The 22,659-nt window shown below is 37.0% G+C and overlaps 1 protein-coding gene across 16 annotated transcripts; it reads right to left on the bottom strand.

The window, feature by feature from the left end:
* Positions 1 to 1,568: 1,568 nt before the first annotated feature.
* On the bottom strand, positions 1,569 to 6,517 carry LOC141692326 (uncharacterized). Of its 16 annotated transcripts, none has more exons than XR_012562800.1 (10): positions 5,976 to 6,510; positions 5,253 to 5,322; positions 5,065 to 5,156; positions 4,679 to 4,959; positions 4,114 to 4,207; positions 3,945 to 4,014; positions 3,418 to 3,466; positions 3,176 to 3,309; positions 2,188 to 2,534; positions 1,569 to 1,993 (listed from the first exon to the last, which is right to left on the bottom strand). XR_012562800.1 is itself a non-coding variant. In XM_074497112.1 (9 exons), the coding sequence occupies exons 3-6, from the start codon at positions 5,301 to 5,303 to the stop codon at positions 3,864 to 3,866; spliced, it is 354 nt and encodes a 117-aa protein (XP_074353213.1). In that variant the 5' UTR covers positions 5,304 to 5,322; positions 5,976 to 6,087; positions 6,229 to 6,517; the 3' UTR covers positions 1,569 to 1,993; positions 2,188 to 2,534; positions 3,176 to 3,309; positions 3,418 to 3,863. The 16 variants fall into 16 exon arrangements, 11 of the variants coding, with proteins under 11 accessions (XP_074353213.1, XP_074353212.1, XP_074353221.1 ...); XR_012562802.1 differs by having other exon boundaries at positions 4,879 to 4,959; positions 5,976 to 6,508; XR_012562801.1 differs by lacking the exon at positions 4,679 to 4,959 and having other exon boundaries at positions 5,976 to 6,507.
* Positions 6,518 to 22,659: the final 16,142 nt, after the last annotated feature.

The following is a 22,659-nucleotide window of genomic DNA, read 5'->3' on the forward strand; positions in this document are numbered from 1 at the left end:
ATCTTCGGTTGAGAGTAATCCATCAAAGCTTTCAGATTTGCTATTGGTTCTCCCATTGCAATAATAATTTCTTCTTCAACTTTCTCAACTTCTTCAAAAACTTCTTCAACTACTTCAATTTCATCCAATGTTACCTTATGAGATTAAGAATGCGTTCGCATACACGCTTCCTAGAGTACCTGAAACACCAACAAAGTAAACAAATAAGTAAAATATCTAAGTCAGTGAACTTTAACGACCAATGATGTCAAGTACATAAACTAAATTTAACACCGATTTCCCCGGAAGCGGCGCCAAAAACTTATTCGCTGTAATTCTAACACGAAAATACACACAAGCGTAAGCGATCACAAGTATTATAAGATGTAAGTCAAGTTCGTTCCCACAAGGACTAGTTTAGGTTAAGTTTAGATTATGCACTTATGCGACAATGAATGGTTATCGTTCAAAGCTAAGACAAATAACAAACTGAGTTTTGATTTAACTAAGAGATTATACTAAATAACATTAACTAAGAGAATTAAGATTGAATTACTTATACGAGAATAAATATGGGATTCTAACTTCATTAAATACTTCATTCAAAGTTATGTTCTTTTACCCTTGCATGTGATGGTGATGACAACTAATCAGATAACACGAAACTAGTATATGCTAACTTTCGTTATACGTATACCCTACTATCAAACATCCACAATTAAGATAGAAGTTGAGTAGACACCAACTATGCTTAGTCCCTATATGTCTATAAAGATTGAAAACATAATGGTTGAAGAAGAAGTTATCTATCATGATTACATAGGGTGAATAAGATGGTTAAAATTACCCACGAATTATGCATGTCAATTCATACATAAACCTATACTAGCATGGCAAGTTCTAAACCTCTATATTCATTGTCGCTTCAATAGAGATTAACAAACAATCTTAGATGTTAGCTACGCATCAAAGACGAATAAGCACAACTAAACTAGGAAATCATAAATCACCACACACAAAGGATTATAAGACAATTAACTATTGAAATCCATAAATAAATCCGTTGGAATCCCATGACAACGATTAATTCATAATCGAACTCATCATCACCATGGGTTCCAATGAAAACATGTTAATAAACAATATAAGAGTACTAGGCACTACGCCATAGATTGGATTCTGCAACCCCAAGAAACCATTACTAAAGGCCAAAAAAGCGTTGCTAAAGGCCAAAAAAAGGCTATGATGACTCTTTTTCGGGGTTGCAATTTTAGACTTTGCAATAGAGTTTTTTGCAACCCGGTAACACCCTATTACAACCCTTGGTTATCCGTTACAGAAACGTGCTATTGTAACACCAATGGGGTTGCAATAGGTCTTAAAAAGTGTTATAGTAGATTTTGAGCTATCAGTGTAATATTTGTGGGCCTATAATGGGGCTCACATGTGGGATATTGATGCAACCTTTTTGCAACGGTTTTTAGTGTTTTTTGCAATGATTTTAGTGTTTTTTACAATATTTTACACTGATTATTAGCAACACTATAAAGACATATTGCAACACTTTTACAAAAAAAAATGCTAGGAACTATTTGTAAATTAGCATGCCCATAAATAAGACATTGTCTTAAAACCAACACAATCCACAAACCATAACATCAATCCACCAACCATAACATCAGTTACCCCATAATACCACTACCTTCACCATCACCATACTACCATCCTTATATAAATAAACTTAAACCAATAAGACTACATTTTGCCTTTTGATAGGATTATTATAATGCTATATGAACATTCTCATGCAGCTGTTTATATTTGCTCCCAATATCCCCAAAAAATTCATTTACTTCTTCTTCAGCTAGGTAACACAATGAGGCAGAGCAATGTATAAAGCTTTGTTAACCAGATGCACCAGCTGCATTCCTTTTCTCATCTGTTTTATCATCTTCGCCATGCTCATCTTTTGAGAACTGATCTCCAAATGAGAAAGAATTCCTTGTTTTGATCCCTACAGAAGTACATCAAGTCAGAAAATTCCTTGTTTTGATCCCTACAGAAGTACATCAATTTAGAAAGTTACACAAACAAGATGCAGTGACTGCCATATGAACATAGGCATTCCATACGAACATAGGCATGCGGTAGGTATAGAAATATATAAAGTGAGGAACCAAATATACCAATTACATTATGTATATCTACCTCATCCACACTATACAAGTCCAATTCCAGGGACACGGACCAGTCCTAAACTTGGACCAAGACCAAGAATCCATGCCATTGAAACTTTACTATACATTTCAAACTCATAACATTTTACTGTACCATAGTGCCAGACATACATCACCAAAAGGAAGGTTGCTGCAATCACGAGCGGAACCAACCCCCCTGATCAACCTTCAGAAGTACAGCTGAAAAATAAGTTAACTCCACCAGCAGAGAGAAAACTGTATATACAAGGACAAGAATCCAGTGGCACCGCCATAGTAATAACATAATTAAAGTCATGAGAAATGTGGTTTCCTGCATGATAATTACAACTGCCATTCCTGTCGAAAGACGAGATTTAATCATATTAGAGATTTGAGAAAAAGAGTCTCCAGTGATAGTCATACTTGATGGGAGAAATATCTAAATCAACCTGCTAATAAAATTTGAGTCCTTGCTTACTGATTAAAGGAATCACAAGAAGGCAACACTATCACAAGAAGCTGGTTGATTCATAGCCAACACTAGACATACATTCAGTTTAACTCAGATCTATTTCAGTCCTTCCAAGCTGGTTGATTTATAACCAACACAAGACATAAATTTAGTTCAACTCAAATCTATTTTAGTCCTTGCATGTTAATTATGAAATGGAAAACACTTTTGCTTGATCAAAGTCAAGATTATCTAGCCTCAAAATAACTACATGGATTATACATAATGAAATTTATTGTAAAGTCAACAGCTCGACACTCTCAAGTTTGTCAAGTATTCTATTTTCATTTTATACAAAATCCAAGAGTTTTCCTACCATAATCTTCAACTGACCACTCATCGTATTAGATATTGCACTTATCCTTTAGGATATATGCAAAGGGATATGAAATTACGTATTAACATTGATTTCTTAGTAATCTACACTTCTCAGGTAAAAAACATGCAAACTCTGTTTGCTGAAAAAATATGATAGTGATATGCTCACCATAGGCATTTCCAATCTGACTTTAATTTTGGAATCCAACTGTAACAGCAATGCAAAGGACCATCAGGATCCAATTAATATCTGGAATGTATATCTGTCCGAGAAACTTCTTTGATGTATGTACAACCTTGACTCTAGGGAAACAACCAAATGCAAAGGATCATACACTAGTGTAATTGTTCGAATATTTTACATGATTCTGGATAAGAATATTAAAATAGAAGTTGAACGCAAGATTGAACCTAGAATAGAATGATAGAAGGCGTCCCTGACATGCTCCAATTAATGCTCCTGAAGTAATATGAAAACATAGTCTTTAGTTACATCATATGACTTGATATACTTGGTGAGGCTGACCATTTTGATTCGTCCCTGACATGCTCCAATTAATGCTACTAAGTTGCCTTCACTTTTTAAAGATATAATATTACTTAATGTGAGGCATAAGTACAATTCACGAATTACTGTGGATAACATCTCATTCAGGGACTAAGGTTTCACCTCTTTCCTCTGCAGAATCTTGGATTAGTAAGAAACAAGATTTTAAAGTGAAGTTCTCCCTTCATATAAAATATAATAAAATAAAGGTGAATCCTGTATTCATTGGTTGGCTATTGAAAAGGCTCCTTTCCCCTACCCCCATGACTCCATGACCAAGGTTATGTTTTCAATTACACTACCCCCTCCCTCAATATTTATAACTAATATAACGAAAAATATATAATATGCCCCCAAAAAGGAAGAAAATAATTAAGGTGAAGCATACTACCTGTCTTGATAGCCTCCTGATTTCTTGATTAAGGATTATATTCAAAAGATTTAGATCTTCACTACTTGTCCTACTCAGAGATTAAAGTATAATTAGACAGATAACAGCAAGGAAACCAGGCAAGGAAGTATAATATGTACGAAAGATAGGTAGATGTACAAGCAATTACCTATTTATAAACTTCAGTTTCACTTCATCAGCTGTCCCAAAAATAGATTTCCGGAATAATCTAAGAATAAGAGACAATTTAGTAAGACCAGTTCCTGAGATAATTCAAAAATGAAAACACTTTAAACTGAAGTTAAATACTTACAAACACTAAAAGAATTCCAATAATAGACCTATATATCAAGTATAATTAGGAACAACAACCTAAAGAAACCTTTTTAGTCTTTCAACAATTGTTAGTTGTTCTACACTTCTACATAATCAACTTTACTACCAAATCTCACAAGAAATGATAAATAGATAGAACATAAATGCAACAATAATTAGGTTTGCTAATGTGTGATATTACCATCCTCAATTAGTAAAGATATTCTTGTTTAGCCTGAATTGCATTAAAGTACGCTGTGAACAGTGAAGAGATCTGGAATATTACTTAATAGTAAAGATTAGATCAAATTTCCTTTTGTATCACAGTTAGCTTTTTCAACTTTTTTTGAAGGGGGGGAACCCAAAGCACAAAGAATAGTATCCATAAATGCAGTATATGCTATAGCACTTATACTCACTTGGCATCGCAGAATAAAAGGTCAGAAGCAAAGGGATTTTTCGTGTGAAAGACCATGACAAAGCGAAACAAATCAGAATATTTTAAGAGAGAATTACAATCCCAAATATTCTCAACTATTCAGCATGAAGCTTTTTCAAGGGTCTACGGATAAAAATTGACAGTTTTTAGTTACAAAAATAACTTTATCCTCGTGCCAACCATTTCGCCGATTCATACCAAAGGTCTTCCAGTCTAGTGGTATCTCCCTCACTTCTTTTACAGAAGGTTGAAGGTTCAAACCTTGTCAAAGACAAGGTGGGCGTGTGAGTGTGTTGATTATCCAATAATAAATGAATTACTAATTCATAACCTATATCAATTCGCAACTTAGAAACATGAGTTCACCTATCATCCCATCGAGCCAGGCGGCTGGCTAGCTGTGCAGTAACTCCATGTGCTGTTCTCGGTATATTATTACCGCCAACAAAAAGAAGTTCCTATAACAGAGTATGACAATAATTATTGCAAAACAAGCAGAAGCAGAAATCTAGTAATTCGGACTACTTAAATAACTTATCTGGCTATGAGCAAACCTGAACTTCTGTAATGCCCATTACATTTACGTTTGATGCAGATCTTTTCATATGTACTGAAGATCCTGAACTGTCAAAAGTACAAGGGCTTATTACTGTAGTGTAAACCTTACAAAAAGAAATTGTAACTTTAATAAGACAATGAAATAATATATAACTGCACATTTTTAATCAACATGCAACTTGAGTAGAGTTAAAAATAAGATTCTCATACAATTTGATATAATGTAAGATGGAAGATGCAATATATAGTCATATATCAAAGACGGAGTCAGACTTTAACTCTGAAAGACGGAGTGATATGAAGATTACAAAATAACTCTGAAAATTAAACTAAACGACCAAATCCCTCCGACGAAATCATTATGACTAACTCGAAAAAAATATTAGGAGAAAACACTGATCCAGTTTAGAGGCAATATCGCATTTGGAGATGAATAATCTTACCTCAATATGCTTAAAAGAGTAAAACAATAAGGAAAAGTTGAAAATCGAAGAGACATACACTCACACAAAACATTATTTTCCAGCAATATAAACAAAGATATATATTATAACAACACAACTACATACCCAAAATTAGATTAGCATCAAATGGAAGTGTAATATAATGCACAACCAAAAATTTAATGAACATTACAAAAATAGAACACAACTTAAAATAAAGCCAGATGTTAATTAACTTAAAAGACAAATAGAATTAAGAGAGAAGAAAGTGATTACTGTAATAAAACTGAGAAAAACAGAGCTGGCGGTGTGGCTTTGTAGTTTGGCGGCGAGACAAACTACATATATTATTTTTGGAAGGCTGGAGCTGGAAGTCTCAAAAGCACACCTGAATTACACAATCAAACAACAAACCAAATTAGAGAGAGAGAGAGAGAGAGAGCGTAACTGAAATATAATCAAATACTAGAAACCCAAATAAAGAATCTATAAATAATAGCGCAATAAAGCCTGGTAAGATTAAAACTGCCCTAATTCAACTCGATTTGTAAAACTCAATTGATTCGAAACCCCCAATCAACCCCTAATTAATAATGCTCACAAATATTGAACCACCAAAGCTTGAAGCCATATAATTTCTTGAAGAACCCAGTTTTGAAAACCCCTAAATTTTAAAGAAGCATCGAATGTATGTTTCAGAGAGAGCGATGTGTCGTGTTTTTGGAAGGAAAAGAGTGAAGCCGCTGTGTGTGTTTCTTTTCTGAATTTTGTTAAAGTCCAGCTCCAAAAACAAAGCGGCAATTTTCCCTCTTCACCAAATTTTCAATGTCCACCTTTTTTATATTATTTTTACATATATATATATATATATTGATATTAAAATTGTCTAAAATATAGTTTTCATAAATTCTATCCTTTCCAATTTAAATTATCAAAAATAAATTACTTTTGCTATCATTAATCACTCCGTCAATAAATTATTAATTTTTAGAAATTATAATATTTTTTCCCATTATATATTCATTTTTTGTAAAATAATTTTTAATTTATAAAATTTTATTATAATTCATTATTATTGAATTTAATAACATATTATCAAGTTCAACAAAGTTAAATAAATAATATCTTGATTATTAATTCATTTTTATGAAAATAATTATTTATTTAAATTATAAAATATATAAATTCATCTTTTTAGTATGCTACGGTAACATATTATGACTATACCGCAACATCAAAAAAGAGGGGTTGCGATAGACATTTGTTTAGAAGGCTACTATTACACTTTTCTTTGCAACCCAGGATGAAGGGTTGTAGCATGCAATTTATGGCGTACTGAGGGTTCAAAGACAAATCGAAAACAAGCATCCGAAGTATCAACTATATTGAAGAATACAAAAGTCTTCTTCTCCGTAGCCGTCTTGTGCACTCTAGGTCTTCTCAATGCTCTATCTTGGCTCCTTGTTATTAAAAATGAATTATTATTGGCTTATATATGCTTTGGAAGACCCGGGCCCTCAAAATCATCAAATTCAAGTCAAATCAGGATTCTGGCTCAGGACTCTAGCGCGGCCGCCCCACAGTCGGTGCGGCCGCGCGGCCTTTCTGTCAATCTGGCGCAGCCGCCCCGCTTCCCGCGCGGACGCGCCGTGCCTCTGGATTTCTCTTCATTTTCTTATTTCTGCTGTAACTTGAGCTCCGTTCATCCAATTTCAGCGAATCAATAGTCCACGCGAAGTTATCGAGATGCTCTTCAACATGAACATGGCCTAGGCTTTCAATTCTGATCTCTTTTCAACATATTTCTTTGAAAAGCTATTTTATTCATCCAACTAAAGCCTGTAATACAAAAACACAAAAATACATCAAAAATACCAATAACTTGAGTCCAAAACACCAACTTAAGCCTGTAATGAGGCGTTCCAAGTAGATATGAAATCCACTTATCAGTTAGGAATGAGTTTTCGGAAGAGTTTCGGGTTATAAAAATGCAAAAACGGTTGAAGTTGGACGGTACCCGGTTTTATAAAACAGTTTTGTAATTATACAGAAAATAATTAACAAATTCATAAATCATTTTAAAATCATATAAAAATCCAAAAATTACTAGAAAATATCACAATTATCTATATAATATTCTAGACATATTACAATTAGAATACTTATCATATATACACATTTAGATATCAACATCAAACATCATATAATTCACCAAAATTCATATAATAATCACATAATAATCATTTATGGATAAAAATAATTACACGCTATATCCCGGATATTACATCCCCCCTTAAAAGGATTTCGTCCTCAAAATCTCCTAAGTAAACAAATGAGGGTACTTTTCTCACATATCACTTTCTAGTTCCCAGGTTGACTCTTCAACCTTTAGGTTTCTCCAGAGTACTCTTACTAAATTTACAACTTTATTCCTTAATACCTTCTTTTTCTTTTCTAGAATCTCTATTGGATTCTCTACATACGATAAATCTGCCTAAAGTTCTATTGGCTCATACTTGATTACATGCCTAGTGTATGGATTGTACTTCTTAAGCATTGATACGTGAAATACATTATAATTTTTTCTCTATATGCGGAGGTAATTCCAATTCGTATGCTACCTTACCGACATGTTTCAAGATCTCAAAAGGTCCAACATATCTAGGACTCAGCTTTCCTTTTTTTCCGAATCTTGACAATCCTTTCCATGGTGACACTTTTAGTAACACTAGATCTCCTTCTTTGAATTCTATATCCTTTTTGGATTGATCTGCATATTTCCTTTGACGATCTTGTATTGCAATTAATCTTTTCTGAATGACCTCAACAACTTCTTTTGTCTGTTGCACCAATTCGGGTCCAAGTATCTTACGTTCTCCGACTTCGTCCCAATATACTGGTGATCAACATTTGTGTCCATAAAGAGCTTCGTAGGAAGGCATTCTGATACTGGCGTGATAATTGTTATTGTAAGCAAACTCCACTAAGGGAAAATGTTCATCCCAATTTTCTTTGAAATCAATGACACAAACATGTAACATATCTTCAATTGCTTGGATCATTCTTTCACTTTGACCGTCAGTCTGTGGATGATAAGTTGTACTCATGTTCAACTTGATTCCCAAACATTCCTGAAAACTTCTCCAAAATTTTAAATTGAATTGTGGATCTTGATCTGATACAATAGACATAGGCACTCTATGATGAACTACTATTTCCTTCAAATACATGTGAACCAACTTGTCCAATGAAAATCTTTCATTAATAGGCAGGAAATGAACTGATTTAGTTAGTCTGTCCACTATAACCCATATGGCATCGTGGTTCGCTTTCATCCTTGGTAATAAGAATATAAAATCCATTGCAATGTGCTCCCACTTCCATTCTAGAATCTCTAGTTGCTGTAACAATCTGTTTGGTCTCTGGTGCTCTACCTTAACTCTTTGACACGTATAACATTTGTTAACCCATTCAACAATTTCTCTTTTCATGTCTAGCCACGAGTAATTTTCTTTTAAATCTCTGTACATCTTGGTACTTCCTGGATGGATGGAATACTTTGAGTTGTGAGCTTCCGGTAGAATTTCATTTTTCAACTCTGTTACTGGTGGAATCCAAATTCTGGAAGAAAATCTGAGGATACCTTGATTATCCTTTTGAGTGCATAATTCTTCTCCTACTAAATGGTTGATATCCTGATCCATTATTTCCTCTTGGCATTTTCTTATTTTCTTTAACAATTCTGGCTGAAAAGTCATACTATACATCTTTGCTTCATTAGGCTTACAAATTCTGACTTCCAATTCCAATTTCTGAAATATCTTGTATAACTCTTCTGGTATTGTTAACGCGTTCAGTCTTTCCTTTCTGCTTAACGTATCTGCCACCATATTTGCTTTTCCTGGGTGATAGTTAATCATGCAATCATAGTCTTTGATCAGTTCTAACCATCTTCTCTGTCTCATATTGAGTTCCTTTTGCGTGAATATGTATTTTAAACTCTTGTGATTCGTATATATCTCACATTTTTCTTCATATAGATAATGTCACCAAATTTTCAAGGCGAATACTATTGCTGCTAATTCTAAGTCATGAGTAGGATAATTCTTCTCACAAGGTTTCAATTATCTAGACGCATATGTAATAACTTTATCATACTGCATCAAAACACAACCTAATTCCTTATGAGAAGCTTCACTATAGATTATAAAATTTCCTTGATCATCTGGAAGTGACAAAATAGGTGTCGTGATCAATTTCTTCTTCAATTCCTAGAAACTTTCTTCACATTTCTCGTTCCTTATAAACTTCTCATTTTCCTGGTAAGCTTCGTCAAAGGCGTCGTAATATTTGAGAAATCTTTAACAAATCTTTGATAGTATCCTGCCAATGTTAAGAAACTTCTTACTTCTATTATTGTTTTTGGCCTTTCCCAATTCATAAAAGCTTCAATCTTTGTTGGGTCTACTTTGATTCCTTCATTACTGACTACATGCCCTAAAAATTGAACTTCTTGTAACCAAAACTCACACTTTGAAAACTTGGCATACAATTTCTCTTTTCTCAAAATTTCTAAAGATATCCTTAAATGCTCCGCATGGTCTTCCGTTCTCTTGGAGTAGATCAAAATATCATCGATAAATACAATGACAAACTTGTCCAAATATTCCTAAAAAATTCTGTTCATCAAGTCCATAGATGTTGCTAGGGCATGGGTCAATCCAAAAGACTTCACCAAAAATTCATAATGACCGTACCTTGTTCTAAAAGCTGTCTTTGGTATATCTTCAGGTTTGATCTTCAATTGGTGATATCCAAATCTCAAATCAAACTTAGAGAAATACTTGGCTCCTTTCAGTTGATCAAACAAATCATCGAATCGAGGTAATGGGTACTTGTTCTTGATCGTAAGCTTATTGATTTCTCGATAGTCGATGCATAACCTCATGCTTCCATCCTTTTTCTTAACAAATAGTACCGGTGCACCCCATGGGGATATATTGGGCCTAATCACTCCTTTTTCCAATAACTCTTGTAATTGTTTTGCTAGTTCCTTCATTTTGACTGGCGCCATTCTGTACGGGGCCTTAGATACTGGTTCCGTTCCAGGTGCTAAGTCGATCAAAACTCAATTTCTTTAGTCCTGGTAATTCATCTAGAAACATGTCTGGAAATTCATTTACCATATGAATGTCTTGTAGTTTTGTTGGCTCCTGACTTCTATCTGTCACATAAGCAATCAAATGCTCGCATCCTTGTCGTAGTAACTTCTTGACTTGAATCATCATCAAGAACTTCTTTGCTTGTTTCTGACCTTTAAACGTTACCAGTTTCTCGTTTGGCATCTTCAAAATTACCTTTTTGTTATGACAGTCTATCTGAGCATCATGCTTAGATAGCCAGTCCAATCCTAAAATAACGTCAAACTCTCCTAAGTTAAATGGTATCAAGTCAGCCCCAAACTTAATACCAGAAATCTCAATCTCACAATTCGTACACATTTGATTAACAGATACATGATCTTGATTTGCTAATTCTAATGTCATAATCTCACTTAGCAGTTCAATTAGACAATTCAACTTATCAACAAAATCTTGAGAAATAAACGATCGAGTTGCTCTCGAATCTAATAGCACTTTAGCACATAAATAATTCACAGTAAGCGTACCTGCCACAACATCAGTGTCCATGATAGTATCCTTCACAGACATATCATAAACTCTAGCTCTGGGAGGTTCATTCACTGTTGGAGTAACTCCCATGATTCTCAGCGTATTATTTACTGGAGTTGGTGTCTTGCAATTTCTTGCTGTATACTGGCTTTCCACACTTGAAACATGTAAACCCAATTACTGAACTTTACCTTCCTGATTCCTGGTAGGCTGATCCTTGTTTGTTGGCTCTCTGGCTGGTTGGTTATAGCACTCCCTTGAATAGTGCCCCTCTGGTTGCATCTATAACAAACCACATTCAACTTGTTGCAAACTCCACCATGTTTCTTTCCACATACTTGGCAGTCTGGTAGAGATGATCTCTGCAGGGTTGGCTGGTTTCCAGTGGTTAGACGGTTGACTTGTCCTCCATTTCCTGCATTCTTCCTTCTAAAATCAAGATTTCTGCCGGGCTAAAACTTGTCTTTCCTCTGATTAAAATTTGGAAACTTCCCTGCTTGGGACTGTCCTTCACTTCCCTCAAATTTCCTCTTCTTACTATCTTTCTCCATCTGAGACATTTCACTCTCTGTCTCCGCAATCATTGTTTTCTACACAACTCCCGCATACGTATCCAATTCAAGTATGGCCATTTTCCCTCAGATCCAAGGCTTAAGATCTTGATGAAACCTCTTAGCTTTCTTTCTATCAGTGTCCACATATGATGGTACAAACCTGAACAATTCCTCAAACTTACTTTCATAATCTGCCACTGACATATTTCCCAGTTTTAACTCCAGAAACTTCAATTCCATTTGATCCTGAACAAACTGAGGGAAATACTTCTCTAAAAACAACTCTTTGAATCTATCCCACGCAACATAATCTGAACCTGATAAGTGGCATTTTATACCACTTAGAACGTCTTTTAATGGCTTGAATTGATGTCTTGAAATCAGGTATTTTGTGTATTTGATGCGTTTTTCTAGTCTTTTTGCATTTCAGGGTATAACTTGCGTATGTAGGAAGAATTCATCAGAAATAAGCCTAGGGAAGTGTGTGGCATTGGTTGTGGAAAGTTGGGGGCAGAACGCAGCAAAATCAGGAGCAGAATTCAAAATTTTCCAGAAGGTGCTTGGGCGCCCACTCAGGATGCTGGGCGGCCGCTTGGGAGCTTGGGCACCCGCTCAGGAATCTGGGGCGGCCGCTCAGGGATGAGAATTTTAATACTGAATTTTATAATCCTTATTCTCATGGACTTCTGAGACGGCTGGTTCTTGTGGGCTTCTATATAAGTAGTTCTCAGAGACGTTTCACAAAAAGGGTGGTATCAAACAAGGAGCAAGGAGAGAAGGAAGAAGACCGTTTTAGCACATCACAACGAAGAAGAGGAAGCATACATTTTCTTGTGATTCTTTTATTCGTTGTAACAGTGGATGCTAGTTTTTTTTACTTTGAACCTTATTACTCTTGTGACGTACTCTGGTTTTAATAAGTATTTTTATTAGTTTATATTATGTGTTATTATCATGTTTTCATATGAACCCATGGTGACGATGAGTTCTATCATGGGCTAATCGTGATCATGGGGTCATAACAGATTTACTATGGATTTCTTTAGTTAGTTGTTTAATACCTTTGTGTGTGATGATTGTATGATATCTAGCATATGTTGTGTTTATTCGTCTTATGTGTGTCACGAATATATAAGATAGTCTGTTAATCTCCTGTAAAGCGACGGTGGATCTTGAGGTTTAAAACTTGCCATGCTAGAATAGGTTCATGTATGTGTATGCATGATTAGTGGGTAACTCTAACCGTTTTACTTGCCCTCTGTAATCATAAAGAACAACTTGTGCTTAAATCATTATGTTGTCAAATTCTGTAGACATATGGCATCTCAACATAGTTGATGCCTATTCAACTTCTATCTTGATTGTGGATGTTTGGTAGAATGGTATTAGTACAACGAAAGTTGGCTTTTATCAGTTTCGTGTTGTTCGATTAATATTATTACCGTTATATGCTAAGGGTAATAACGATAACTATTGAATGAAGTAGTAATGAAGTTATGATCTCATGTGTGTTTAATATTGTTAATTCAAGTGTCAATTAAGTGTTGAATTCTCGTAGTTAATTGTAGTTAATAATTAGTTAATCAAATTTAAGTGTTATTGCCTTGACATTGAGAAGTAATAATACATTGGTGAGTAAGTGTTAATTGAACATAATTAGTATGAGTCTCTGTGGGAACGAACTAGAATTTATTCTATATTACTTGCAAACGCGTATACTTGCGTGAATTATTAGCGTGTATTTTGTGCCCTAACAAGTTTTTGGCGCCGTTGCCGGGGACTCGGCGTATTTGTTTAGTTTATGTACTTGCCATCAGTGGTCATTAGGACTCATTGATTAAAATGTGTTACTTATTGTTTCCGGTTGTGTTTCAGGTACTCTAGCGAGCGTTTATGCAAACATGTTCTCGCACTCGCAAGAGAACTTTAGATACGGCTGAGGAGACATACTCAGTTCTTGATATTCCGGAGAAGATAGATTTTGAAGATTCGGATAAAGAGAGTGAGCAGAAAGAACCAGTAATCATGGGTGATCGTATAGTTCCAGCAGCAGATCCAGCTCTTATGGACTTTTCTCGGCCTAAAATTGATGACATTCAGTCAAGCATCCTTCATCCGGCTATTCAGGCTAATACTTATAAATCAAGTCGGGCACTATTCAGATGGTGCAGAATTATGTTTCTTTCGGAGGTGCTGCGACTGAAGACCCCAACAGGCATATCAGGAATTTTGTCGAGATCTATAGTACTTTCAAATATAATGGTGTGACTGATGAGGCTATCAAGCTGAGGCTTTTCCCATTCTCTCTGAGGGATAAAGCCAAGGACTGGTTACATTATGAACCAGCTGGGTCCATCACTACTTGGCAAGATCTTGCGCAAAAGTTTCTGGTAAAGTTCTACCCAATGGCGAAGACTGCATCTATGAGGAGTGCTCTTACTCAGTTTGCGCAGCAACCAACAGAATCTATGTGCGAAGCTTGGGAGCGCTACAAGGAGATGTTGAGAAAGTGTCCACATCATGGTATGCCTGACTGGATAGTGATCACTGGTTTCTATAAGGGGGGGGGCCAATCTCGGCCCATGCTCGATGCAGCAGCTGGAGGCGCCTTGTGAGCCAAAAGTAATACTGAGGCTTATAATCTTATTGAAACTATGGCTGCAAATGAGCATCAAAATCCAACTCAAAGGATGATGCCTGGGAAGGTAGCAGGTATTCTGGAAGTCGACGCAGCTACAGCTATTGCAGCGCAGCTCCAAGCGCTGTCTTTGAAGGTCGATTTTTTAGCCAACTACGGAGTCAAACATATAGCTATGGTATGTGTGCTTTGTGCAGGCTCTCATGCTACGGATCAGTGTTCTCTTGTGAATGAATCTGTTCAGTATGTGAACAATTATCAGCGACCGCAACAGCCTGTGCCAGCTACTTATCATCCTAACAACAGAAATCATCCAAATTTCAGCTGGAGCAGTAATCAGAATGTTGTTCAGCAACCATATCAGCAGCCTATCAGTAAGCAGTTTAATCCACCTGGATCCCAGCAACCATAACATTATGCTCAAAGGCAATCATATCCTCAACAAGGAGGTGCTGCTCCACCTTCTAGTGTTGATTTCGAGGAGCTCAAGCTGTTGTGCAAAAGTCAGGCTATTTCTATCAAGACCTTGGAGAATCAAATTGGTCAATTAGCCAATGTTGTGCTCCATCGTTAACCTGGCACACTTCCCAGCGATACTGAAATGCCAGGAAGGAAGGAAGCTAAGGAGCAAGTAAAGGCTGTCACCTTAAGGTCTGGAAAAGTTGATGATGCTAAAAAAGCGAAAGATGGAGAAGCTGAAGTTATGGATGAAGAAGAGAAGCAAAAGGAGAAAGCGGCGAAACCAAGGAAGACTACTGTTGAACACACTCTGCCTGAGGGTAATACAGGGGAGAAACAACTCTATCCTCCACCACCTTTCCCTAAGATATTGCAACAACAAAAGCTGGATAAGTAGTTCAGTAAGTTTCTGGAGGTGTTCAAGAAACTTCACATCAACATACCTTTCGCTGAGGCTCTGGAGCAAATGCCTTGTTATGCGAAATTTATGAAGAGTATTCTTTTGAGGAAGGTGAAACTAGATGACCTTGATACCGTTGCTCTAACGGAAGAGGGTAGTGCTGTGCTGCAACAAAAATTACCTCCAAAGCTTAAAGATCCAGGTAGCTTCACTATTCTTTGAACCATCGGCAAGTTGTCTTTCGACAAATGCCTGTACGATTTGGGAGCAAGCATCAATCTGATGCCATTGTCTATCTTCAAAAAGTTAAATTTTCCTGATCCAAAGCCCACCTACATGTCTCTACAATTGGCTGATCGTTCTATTACATACCCATGAGGCATCATGGACGATGTGTTAGTAAAGGTGGATAAGCTCTTCTTCCCTGTAGACTTTGTCATTTTGGATTTCGAGGAAGATAAGAAGATTCCCATAATCTTGGGAAGACCTTTCTTGGCTACAGGCCATACCTTGATAGATGTGTAGAAAGGTGAACTTACTATGAGGGTGCAGGATCAGGATGTGACATTCAATGTATTTAAGGTGATGAAATTCCCTACAGAAGACGAGGAGTGCTTAAAGGTGGATTTGATTGATTTTTTTGATAACTTCAGAACTTGATCACATGCTAATGTCTGATGCCTTAGAGAAAGCCTTAGTGGGGGAATTTGACAGTGACGATGAGGATGGCAATGAGCAACTACAATATCTAAATGCTTCTCCTTGGAGGCGAAAGCTAGACATGTCATTTGAATCTCTTGGTAACACTGATCTCAAGAATGCTGAAGGAAAGCTCAAACCATCTATTGAGGAAGCACCTACTTCGGAGCTTAAACAATTGCCTGAACACTTGAGGTATGCTTTTTTAGGTGAAGCATCTACTTTACCTGTTATTATTGCATCTGACCTTTTAGGTAGTGAGGAGGACAAGCTCTTGAGGATTTTGAGAGAATTCAAATCGACCATCGGATGGACTATAGCAGATATAAAAAGGGATCAGCTCTTCGTACTGTATGCATAAAATTTGCGGAGGAAGGTAGTAAGCTGACTGTTGAGAAACAACGAAGACTTAATCCTATCATGAAAGAAGTGGTGAAGAAAGAAATTCTGAAGTGGCTGGATGCAGGAATCATATATCCTATTTCTGACAGTTGTTGGGTGAGCCCCGTGCAATGTGTACCTAAGAAAGAAGGTATAACTGTGGTAGCAAATGAGAAGAACGAGCTCATCCCCACTCGAACAGTCACAGGATGGAGGGTATGAATGGATTACAGAAAGTTGAACAAAGCCACGAGAAAGGATCACTTCCCTATTCCATTTATTGATCAGATGCTTGACAGGTTGGCTGGTCATGAGTATTATTATCTTCTGGATGGCTATTCGGGGTATAATCAGATTTGCATTGCACCAGAAGATCAAGAAAAGACTACCTTCACTTGTCTATTTGGCACGTTTGCTTTTCACAGAGTTTCATTTGGCTTATGTGGTCTGGACCTTTTATTGTCAAAACTGTGTTTCCAAATGGAGCGGTGGAGATTTTTGAGAATGACCTGGACCAAGCATTCAAGGTTAATGGTCAGCGATTGAAGCATTACTATGGGGACACGGCAAACCGGGAAGTGGTTAGTGTCATTTTATTGTCAACTTGATCGGAGTACTCTACGTCAAGCTAATGACGTAAAGAAGCGCTTCTTGGGAGGCAACCCAAGACTTTAACCTTTAGGAACCTTTAGAAGTTAGTACCATATCCAAAAAACACAAAAAAATCAGAAAATTGGGCAGAAAAAAAAGTTTTTCCCAACAACCCCTTGGGCGCCCGCTCAAGAATCTTGGGCGGCCGCTCGGAGTCTGGGGCGCCCGCCTGGAAATCCTGGGCGGCCGCTCAGGACCCTACTGTTAGAATTTTTTGCCTTATAAAAAAAATAAAAAAATCAGAAAAAACCAAAAATAAAATACAAACTCACAGCCCACGATTTCTCTCCCACAATTCCACGTTTTCTCTCCCACAAACCCTACTCCTACTCTAATTCTAACCCTAAATCTTACCCTATATATACACACAACTCCTCCATATACACTCCCATATACTTTCAACTTTAAAACTCTCTCTTACACTCAAAACTCAACTCTTAAACACTTTTTCTCAGTTTCAGTGACACCCAAGAGATCCCGAACTATTGATAGCAGTAGCACAGTTCCAACTGCTGTTTCTTCGAGGGGAACTGCTGCGAGACCCCGTTTGATGGATAAGGCTGCTGAGGAGGAGTATACTAGGCTTCTGACTAAGCCGATTTTGAAGGAGAGGGGATTTTTACCATCGGGGAGGGATGGTGAGTTGTTACCGATGATTGCGGAGAAAGGGTGGATTTCTTTTTATGAGTCGCCAGAGGCGGTTCCAATGAATGTGGTTCGCGAATTTTATGCGAACGCCAAGGCTAAAAAAGAATGGGTTTACTGTTGTTCGAGGGCTTACTATGGATTATCAGCCGGAGGCAATTCACCGTGTTATTGGGCAGCGACAACAGAAGCCCACGAGGAGAATTAGAATGAGAAGACCCCCGAGGATTTTGATTTTGATTTGATTGTGGCTACCCTCTGTCAGCCGGGCACGGTGTGGAAGTTTAAGACGGGATCTAACGAGTATCGTTCTTTTCCGGCGGTTGCGATGAATAGGTATGCCCGTGCATGGAATGCCTTTATTTGTGCTAATAGTTTGCCTACTTCACATGCACATGAGGTTACAGTTGAGAGAGTAAGGTTGTTAATGGGGATCTTGAATGAGGAGTATTATGTGGACCTTGGTAAGTTCATCTACCAAGGGATTTTGAAGTTTTTGAGGGGGGCGAAACACAGCAACATCCCTTATGCATCTACTGTCACGAAGCTGTGCAGAGCAGTGAGAGTTCATTGGCCTTCTCATGAGCAGCTGCAGATGCCAGCTACTCCTATTGACTCAGCGACTCTGAATGCGATGCAGGAGTGGACGGGTGGAGAGCTCGAGGAGCATGGTTTGAAATATCGTCTTCCAGGAGGACGTCCGGCAGCTGATGCTACCATGGCTAGGCCCAGTTAGGTTCGTGATGAGGCAGGCTCTTCTAGAGCCCAGGAAGGTGCTGGGATGGCTAATGCCCAGTATAGGAGGCTGTCGAGGAGGATGGATGCGATGTATGAGTCACATAGTAGGTTCGCTCAAGAGCTCACCCTTGCACTCGGGAATGCTTTTAGAGGCCTTGGAGCTGACATCCAGTGGCCCATTTTTGGTGAGGACTCTGCTTATCCGCCTCCTGGCACTCCACCCTCTAAGGGTGATGATGATGATTTCTCCGAGTAGGTATACCCTGTGTTCCTTTCTACTACCTTCACCGGGGACAGTGAAGATTTTAAGTTTGGGGTGGTAGTTAAGAAATATTTTTGTGTGTGTGTCATGTAGTTACATATTCATGATAGTTTAGTTCATATAGTTGCATATTTCTACCATATATAGTTTTTTTTTATTTTATTTTATAGCTTTATTTATCATGTAATTTTGCTCATACATATACCATGATCCCTTTTGCGTTGCTTTACCGATTGATTTGTGATATTGATACAAGTGTAGTGATAGCGTTAGAGTGATGATTGACTCTTGTAGGTTGACATACATGCTAGAAACACTTGTAATCTCACTAAGTCTTAGAGTATGCTTAAGGACTAGATGTTTGTCATGGTTTGATGGTTTTTGAGGTTAATCTATTGATTATGATTAGAATTTATGATAGGCTCTTAATGATAAAAGGCATGAAAAGAAAAAAATTGGAGTAAAAATTGGAATTCATTGCTAATTGTGGCTAGGCGTCAAATGGTTAGTAGCCGGCTCGTATTTTTATGCGAGTAGTCTAGAGTTGAGCAAGATGGAGCGAAATGCACTTGCTCAGAAATTTGAAAAAAAAAGAAAAATAAAAAAAAAGAAAAAAAGAAAAAAAGGGAAAAAATGAAGAGTTAATGCATAATTGATCACGAGTGGGCTCTTTGGTATTCGAGTTATTAAGTTCTTAGGGGACTTTATGCCTAGTGACCTAAGGCTTTTATAGTCTGGGATCCGCTAACCTAACGCTCGCTAAATGGATGCCATTGCATAAGTCTTTTGTGGACCTCACTCATTGCACGGTCAAATAAGCATTTGTTGTTTTGTTGAATAAAAGCATGATTCCGTAATAAGCTCCAGTGATCTTGAAGTGTTATAAGTCATTGTATATCTAGAATTTATTCTTCATATAATCATGTGATTGCCTTGAGGATAATCGAGTTATGATAATTGATCTAGTTTCGAAGCATATCTGTTAAGCATCCGCACACACCACGTTTCTGGTTGTATGTTAGTTTGCATGATTTGATTGATCTTTATTCGTCTAATTGCATTTGTTGAGATGTCATGAGTTGGTTGGTTTAGTCAATGTGAGGGGGATTGCTGCATTTCATGTAGATTGCATTCATGCATGTTTTTGTTTTGTTTTTGAGTCTGTGACGCTTGAGGACAAGCATCGATTTAAGTTTGGAGGTGTGATAAGTGGCATTTTATAACACTTAGAACGTCTTTTAATGGCTTGAATTGATGTCTTGAAATAAGGTATTTTGTGTATTTGATACATTTTTCTAGTGGTTTTGCATTTCAGGGTATAACTTGCGTATGTAGGAAGAATTCATCAGAAATAAGCCTAGGGAAGTGCGTGGCATTGGTTATGGAAAGTTGGGGGCAGAACGCAGCAAAATCAGGAGCAGAATTCAGAATTTTCCAGAAGGTGCTTGGGCGCCCACTCAGGATGCTAGGCGGCCGCTTGGGAGCTTGGGCGCCCGCTCAAGGACGAGAATTTTAATACTGAATTTTATAATCCTTATTCTGATGGACTTCTGAGATGGCTGGTTCTTGTGGGCTTCTATATAAGTAGTTCTCAGAGACGTTTCACAAAAAAAGGTGGTAACAACAAGGAGCAAGGAGAGAAGGAAGAAGACAGTTTTAACACATCACAACGAAGAAGAGGAAGCATACGTTTTCTTGTGATTCTTTTATTCGTTGTAATATTGGATGCTAGTTTTCTTTACTTTGAACCTTATTACTCTTGTGACGTACTCTGGTTTTAATAAGTATTTTTATTAGGTTATATTGTGTGTTATTATCATGTTTTCATATGAACCCATGGTGACGATGAGTTCTATCATGGGCTAATCGTGATCATGGGGTCATAACGGATTCACTATGGATTACTTTAGTTAGTTGTTTAATACATTAGTGTGTGATGATTGTATGATATCTAGCATAGGTTGTGCTTATTCTTCTTATGTGCGTCACGAACATATAAGATAGGTTCATGTATGTGTATGCATGATTAGTGGGTAACTCTAACTGTTTTACTTTCCCTGTGTAATCATAAAGAACAACTTATGCTTAAATCATTATGTTGTCAAATTCTGTAGACATATAGGATCTCAACATAGTTGATGCATATTCAACTTCTATCTTGATTGTGGATGTTTGGTAGAATGGTATCAGTACAACGAAAGTTGGCTTTTATCAGTTTTGTGTTGTTTGATTAATATCATTACTGTTACATGCTAAGGGTAATAACGATAACTATGAATGAAGTAGTAATGAAGTTATGATCTCATGTGTGTTTAATATTGTTAATTCAAGTGTCAATTAAGTGTTTAATTCTCATAGTTAATTGTAGTTAATAATTAGTTAATCAAATTTAAGTGTTATTGCCTTGATATTGAGAAGTAATCATACATTGGTGAGTAAGTGTTAATTGAACATAATTAGTCTGAGTCTCTATGGGATGAACTAGAATTTATTCTATATTACTTGTGAACGCGTATACTTGCGTGAATTATTAGCGCGTGTTTTGTGCCTTAACAGTACCTTGCAATGTTTTAACAGTTTCCCACCAATAGGTGGCTTCATTCTTCAGATAGTAACTTGCAAACTCGATTTTCTGCTCCTCTCTCGCCTTGACTAAGGAAAATGCCTTTTCAATTTCCTTCAACCAGACTCTTGCCTCAATAGGATCTATAGAACCTTTAAATTCTGGTGGATTCACCGCCTGAAAAGTATTAAAGGTTACCTGAGGATTAGTATGCATCTGCTATTGTTGAGTCAGGTGGACTGTCTGTTGGGCCAAGATCTGAAGAATATGGGATACAGTTGGGTCTATGGGACCTGGATTCACTATCTGGTTATTGTTGTCTTGGTTGTTGTTATTTTCTTCATTCTGGTTGGTAGAACGAGTATTTCTTCTGGGAGGCATTTTTTGTAAAGAATCAAACAACTTATTTAGCCTTTAAATCAAAACCCATTTTATGAAAAGTTTTTATAAACAGGAATATCTTTTTTTGAAAACATTTTCAATCGTTGAACTAAGTAAATTGCATGCTTCTTTACAAAATGTAAGCAATTAAGGGAAAAGGGTACATGTTATTACAAGAGTTTATAACAGGCGTAGTAAGTAAAAATAAAACATGTACAGTAAGGTAGATGGCAATGCTGGAAAAGAAAAGATATATATCAAAATTTGGTAGTACAAGCGCGAAACGTTTTATTAAAGGAAAAGATACAACATGTCTATCCATTATTCAACAAGTCTAGTTTATTTATATACCCACCAAAATTCTGATAGTACACACTACATAATATTATACATATATCAGTTGTCACATCATTTCTATCGTCTAGTTTCAAGGAAACTCTGGTCCACCAAGCCTCTCGAAATCCTCCATTACCTCTCTGGCCTACCCCATAAGAGCATCTTGGGATGCATACTCATAGGTAGCTCCATGAAGTCTAGCCTCAAGTATTCTCCGGGTCACCTAAATCTCATTCTGAAGCACCCTCACATTCATGTCAACATCTATAGTCCTTATAATGTGATGTAGCTCCTGAATCTGAGCCAACAGGGTTTCTCGCTCCAAAAGAAGAGCCTCATACTTATAGTATGGAACAGGGTATGGATTAAACTGGAATGATGCACCCGCCACCAAATGTCCGATAGAGTCAGAATCAGCAGGTGGGGGTCCTCGAATAAGTGGTCTCACACCCGGAGGTGGAATAGCTCACAGTGGTGCAACTGTCACGACTGGTATTATAGCTGACACTGGTGGAAGAGCAGGACTTGGATCAGATGATGGTCTTTCGATTAAAGGCTCTGAATTATCAAATTATATCGGG

This window comes from Apium graveolens, chromosome 10 (assembly GCF_009905375.1).
Source record: "Apium graveolens cultivar Ventura chromosome 10, ASM990537v1, whole genome shotgun sequence".
NCBI classification, from domain to species: Eukaryota; Viridiplantae; Streptophyta; class Magnoliopsida; order Apiales; family Apiaceae; genus Apium; species Apium graveolens.